This window comes from Pteropus alecto, unplaced genomic scaffold (assembly GCF_000325575.1).
Source record: "Pteropus alecto unplaced genomic scaffold, ASM32557v1 scaffold98, whole genome shotgun sequence".
Classification (NCBI taxonomy): Eukaryota; Metazoa; Chordata; class Mammalia; order Chiroptera; family Pteropodidae; genus Pteropus; species Pteropus alecto.
In genome coordinates, this window is record NW_006443570.1 from 22432878 (window position 1) to 22438872 (window position 5995).

At 37.2% G+C, this 5995-nt stretch overlaps 1 protein-coding gene across 1 annotated transcript in view; it reads left to right on the forward strand.

Moving 5' to 3' along the window:
• The window catches only part of RPA1 (replication protein A1), a 51623-nt gene extending 45927 nt beyond the window's left edge, over window positions 1–5696 (forward strand). Inside the window, exons 15-17 of the mRNA XM_006925073.3 lie at window positions 956–1063; window positions 3071–3157; window positions 4692–5696. Of these exons, the coding sequence (XP_006925135.1) occupies window positions 956–1063; window positions 3071–3157; window positions 4692–4796 (300 nt within the window). The 3' untranslated portion in view covers window positions 4797–5696. The remainder of the gene's footprint in view (window positions 1–955; window positions 1064–3070; window positions 3158–4691) is intronic.
• Window positions 5697–5995: the final 299 nt, after the last annotated feature.

The following is a 5995-nucleotide window of genomic DNA, read 5'->3' on the forward strand; positions in this document are numbered from 1 at the left end:
CTCAGTTGAACTAAAATGAAGAAAATGGTTTCAGGTAGTTTTATTTCATCAGCCTTTCTGTTAAACTTCTAAGTGGAATCTCCGGCACACCGGTTCCATGTAACGCTTACCCGTGTGCCTATCGTTGCTGTTTTCACCCTGGAAAGTGGGTGCCCTTTGCCTCTAGGAGGATACCATGGGCTGAACTGTTGGTATAAGCCCCAGTATGCGATATACTCCCTTTTTTTGTGAGTGTTTTAACTTCTCTTGTCCCCTTATTTTTTATCATAGCTTTGTATAAAAAAGCCCTATGTATATGCAAAGTGAATATGTGAAATCATCAAAATGATACATTAAAAAAAAACAAATCTCTGCACTCTTATTTCTACTAAACATTTTACTTTTCCCTTTTAGTAACTGGATTCTTTGTGATCCACTTTTTTCCTTGACTTCCCTATTTTACACCACAGTCCTATTGGAGATACTATTGATCATTGCTAGGTAAATTTAGTGTCCAGCTCAGGCTTTTAAATCATCTGGGATGTAGCAGTGACTGAGGGCTATTCCATGGAGCTCCTCTTAGTGACTGAAGTATGTACAATTTAAAATGAGAGACCCTGCTGTGACTCCTTGAAGGCACACATTCAAACCTTCAGTCCAAAGGCCATTGGAGGAACACTAATCTGGTGTACCTGGATTCTTCATCTGAAGGAGAGTTTAGTTGGGCTGTATCTCCATTGAGATTTGAATTCATACTTCCACAGCATATCGTTTTCCTGCTGTGATCCAGACTTACCTTAAAATTTTTTTTCTGTACTTTTTTCACATTCTTTGGAAAGAATATAGTATATATGGTGGTAATGGTTTTTTCCCTGGTGAATATTTTAATGAGTGGAAAAGTTAATCTCCCCATCTCCTGAGTGTATCTTCCTTTTATTATTTCTTTGCCGAAATAATGTAGAGTTATGTTTTTTAGGTAAATATTGCCGATTTTCAAGAAAATCAGTGGGTGACTTGTTTCCAGGAATCTGCAGAGGCTATCCTCGGACAAAGCACTGCTTATGTTGGGGAGTTAAAAGAGAAGGTCGGCCACATCTTCCATTATTACTGTAATAGTTCTCGTGCTGTAACACTGCTCTTTAATATTTTTTGGTTTGTTTCTTTTAGACGTTGTATATAGTTTCTCAGTCTCATGATTATTCGAGGTGCTTATCTGATTTTGTCTAATTTTGTCTGCCTTGTGCTAACAATGAGGTATGAAGTAATTAGATCCAAGTGCCTTAAAAACAGCACTATTTCTCTTATTACCATTAGCATAGCAGAGTTGGTCTGCCTGCGATGACTTGAGATATGGAAGGTATCTTCTGAAATAACCTGAAGTACAAGTGTGCCTTTTTAACATCATAAATACCTTCTTTAATAGTTGAGTCAAATCCTTATTTAAATTCACATATTAAGTATATGCTATTTCAGGTGGTCAGAGGCAATTCTTACGACGTAACTTTCTTTCATGAATTAACTTTATTTCATTTTTATAAATTTATATTTTTACATTTTAGATTTATCTAATGCGGAGAATGGATGACTAATTATGCTAAATTTAGGAAAGATAGTTGCTCAAAATGTATAAAGACCAATAAAAGCTGTATTTTCTGGGCTGCACAAATTGGCATTTGTCTATAGATTTTTTCCCCCCATTTCCTCCAAATTGGTTAGAATACTTATAAAACCATAAGAAAAAGGGAACTGACATTTGTTTTGGTATATTTTTCTTACTTTTTTTGTCTTTAGTTCTGGCCCATTCCCCCACCTCTTTTCTAAATTGTGCGATCTCTGGAATGATCCCAACAGGTGCTTTTATAAAAATAACTGGAATTGACTTTAAAGTATGATGGTATCTTCTATCTGTTTTGCGTGGTCCTCTATTTTCATATCAGATTTTAAGGCTCAAGGCAGCCTTTCAGGGTTTTTTATGAGCTTATTACATTTGACTGTTTTTACTGCTAGTGAATGAGGACATATAGAAACTCTTCCCTCAGGAACCATGATATTCTTGGAGTATGTGTTTCATGTTTTCCCTAATCTTGGAAGAATAGTGGCAGCTGGTATAATTTTCTGAAGGTTTAACAAATTGTTTTATTTACATATCTGAAAGCCCAGAAGACTTGTTTTGTGTATGTGTGAAATAACCTTTACACAACAGAGTTTTCTGAAATAAAGCCATTTTCATGTTCCATGTGGCTTGCAAAGATAACACTTAGCTGATATGAACTATTAATTTTACATAGTTATTGTAAATTTACTTTATGCTTATTTATATAAAATGTTTTCTCTAATCCCGCTGTTTACCAGACTTCGTTTTAACAAAGAAGCTTAATCAAATAGTATTTGAGACGTGAGAGAAAGAGGGAGAGTACTATGTTTTTTAAACTCTCTAATCTTGCCCACTTTACCTGCTGTGTTCACGTGCTCACCAAATTAGTAGTCGTAAATACTGAGGCCAAAATAATGTATATGACAACTTGAACTTTTTTCTGAGTGGTTTTCATAATTTTTAATTTATAATGAAGATGCCGGGCCTCAGATTTTGTCCATCACAAACTTTTAAAGTTTAGAAATGTTGTTTCCTAGAAGTGTTTTCAGTTTTTTTACTGTGATAAAATATTCATAACATAAAATTTATCATTTTAACCATTTTTAAGTATAAGTTCAGTGACAATAAGTATATTCATATTACTGTACAACCATCACCACCATCCATCTCTGGAACTTTTTCATCCTTTCAAACTGAAACTCTATACCCGTTAAATACAAACTCCCCTCTCCCAACCCCCACCCTCGCCCATGTCAATCACCATTCTTTCTATCTCTCTGAATTTGACTATTCCAGGTAGAGTGTTTTCATTTTTAATAAAATTCTACTTAAACAGTTTTATGTGATGAAATGTCACCTGTAGATTAGTCATTCTTGAGTAACTTCAAACCACTTGGGTGATCATTTTCTCAGAGAGATTTTTCTCAAAATCTTTTTAAAAGGCTAATAGATGTTTTCAGTATTATTTAACCTAAAGTTTTATATTTCTTTTTGCAGAATGAACAGGCATTTGAAGAAATTTTCCAGAATGCCAACTTTCGATCTTTCATATTCAAGATCAGGGTCAAACTAGAGACCTTCAATGTAAGTAAGGTCACCAAGGCTGCAGAAGGGTTAACAGTGGCAAACTGCTGTATGCCACCCACAAGGACATTAATTACAACAGCTAATTATAATATCATCTGTCAATGAATTGCTTACTGTGTGCCAGATCCAGTGCCAAGCACCCTGTGTGTATTCATTGAATCTTCCCAACACTGAGATACCATTATTATCCTTGCTTTCAGATGAAGAAATGGACTTAGACGTTAAGTGTTTTGTCCAGTGTCAGGCATCTAGAGGGGAAAATGCTGTATGGCCTTTTGAGTTAAAACTTGGGGTTTTCTGTTTGTGTACTGACAAAGAATGGTAGGTAATGTGTCTAGTGGACTCACATCTTCCACAAGGTTTGGCTTCTGAAGTCAGTATATGAAACAAAAACCACATGTAGTTACAACTACCTTGAAAATTCCTTATATTGCCCACAACATCAACAGTTGTATAGTCATAATAAACGGTATTCATTGAGTACTTACTATCTGCCCGATACTGTTTTGCATCCTTTACTTTCCATATATCATCTCATTTGATCCTGACAATAAACCTATATGTAGGAACTGTTGTTATCACCACCATTTTACCATTGAAAAATGTTGGCATACAGAGAATAAGTAACTTGCCTAAAGTCATATGCTAGCAAGTGACAGAGCTAAGTTAAGAGCTTTATTTGTTTAACCATGCTTAGAAATATGACCATGCTGAGTAATTACTGAGCACGCTAAAGTGTGTGAGCCCCAGAGCTGGACTCTGCAACCTTTCTGGGCATCACTCCATTGTGCCCCTAAAGACACTGTTCAATTGTAATGAATGAGTGAGGAGGGAGAATTCTGAGAGCGTCTCTACTTGTTTCAAGGTTAACTCGTTCTGTTTCATATTAGACTTTAATCTTCATACCTGGTGATAGATGTGTTTATTTTTGTAAGCATTAAATGAGATAGGAAGTCACATATCTGTAATACAGTATCTGAGTGCTGTGGAGTTAGGGAGGGATTCGAAGGGTCATTCAGTCCCCTCATGATATGGACAAGGAAAGTGAAGTGCAGAGGTTGCCTCCGGCGGACCTGAGATGGAATCCAGACCAGGTCTTCCTCCTTTGCCACAGGTGCTTTTGTCTTTCACACCACACTCTGTTTTTAGCTCTAGCTGTGTGGCTTTAGGCAAGTCACTTATCTTCTCTGGGTTCCTATTTCCCCTCTGTAAAGAGAATAAATTGAGCTTGGTAAGCCATCAAATGTCCATCCCATTTGGAATTCTAGGTTTCTGAATATTTGGGAACACTGGGAAAGGATGAAAGGGGCCTGTGTCAAAGGAGGCTTCCATTCACTCTCCCAGCCCCAGAAATTCTCTTGGCTCTTACTCACAACTTTTCCTTTATTGCAATTACTGAACTCTGAATCCAGTATGTGTTTGTGTTTTCTCTTGCTGGGATCATTGAAGCCACTGAAGCAAAGGGGGTTGTAACCACTGCTCCATGCCACGGGCCTGCCTTCATTCACAAACTGTTTTTCTCTTCTCAAAGGATGAGTCTCGAATTAAGGCCGTTGTGATGGATGTGAAGCCTGTGGACTTCAGAGAATATGGCAGAAGGCTGATCATGAACATCAGGAAAAATGCACTAATATGAGAGGATTAATGGTGATTGGGCAGAAGTTTGAAAATAAAGAGCTGAAATGAAATCGACTTCTCCTCACCTCTGTGTGACAGTTTCACATTAACTACATAATGCTTAGTGCCTCTTTATGTTGGACTAAACAATTGCTTCTTACATGCGACCTGGAACCCATTGGTAGGCAAAGGACAATATGCTCAGATGGCTGTGGTGTAAACTCTCAGACCTAAGGGGTCAGCTGGCCAGTAGTGTGGTGCCAATCACTCCCTCTGTCTTCAGGCTTTTGTCAGTTATATTGAGATTTTTATTATCTTCAAGCAGAAATTATGTCACAAGTAATTGACCCTAAATCTACAGACAGTAAAATAAATTATGTAGCTAGTGTTTCTCTTCTCCAGTGTGACACCTTCATAACTTGGGTTTCTTCTCGGGAGGGAGAGCCGAGACGTGGCTATGTGGAACCTGGGTATTTTAGTAAGCGTGTCTTCCTGGAATTCAAAGGCTCTGTCTTCCTAGAGGTGCCATATAGTTGTTAATGCTTGGAATGGCAATAGGGTAGAATTATTAATCAAAAACATATCTTTTATATCTGAAGACTATCCTTCCTTCAGGGTTTAATAGACCGAGTCAGATGAGTCTGATATTAATCAAAATTGTTTCTTCTGAAGCAGGCCGATAAGCATTGACTTGCTGTCCCCTAGGGACTTCCAGGCAACTACAAAGCATTGCTTTAGTTTTTCACTTCAATTAATGTTGCGTTTTGGTTGGTGAATGCATACTTTTTCTACCTGTACATATTTTTGGCATGTGTGTTTCATTTCTTGATTGATGCTGTATTAAATAGGGATTTTGAAGGGAGAAGCCCTTTGTTTCCCTTGCTTTGTTTTAATAAACAGTATTTTCTTTGCTTATGAATGCTTTCTTTGAATGCAGAGAGTTCTTGTAACTGGAAAGCAATTAATTAGCCTCCATAATAAATGTTCACTTGGGGGAGATGTTAACTCATTACAAACTCAAAGATTATTAGTCCAAGGCGCAGAGATCATTCTTCCTAATGTTTGCAACCCTGAAATGCCCTGAACTGCATCTTTAAAAGAATGAAAACACTAAAAACAAAAAGCCATTGTGCCCAAGAATGCTGATGATCTGGCACTTTGGGATTTTATTGATGTTTACACAGCAGTATAACACCAACCAGGCTTTGAAATGTATAC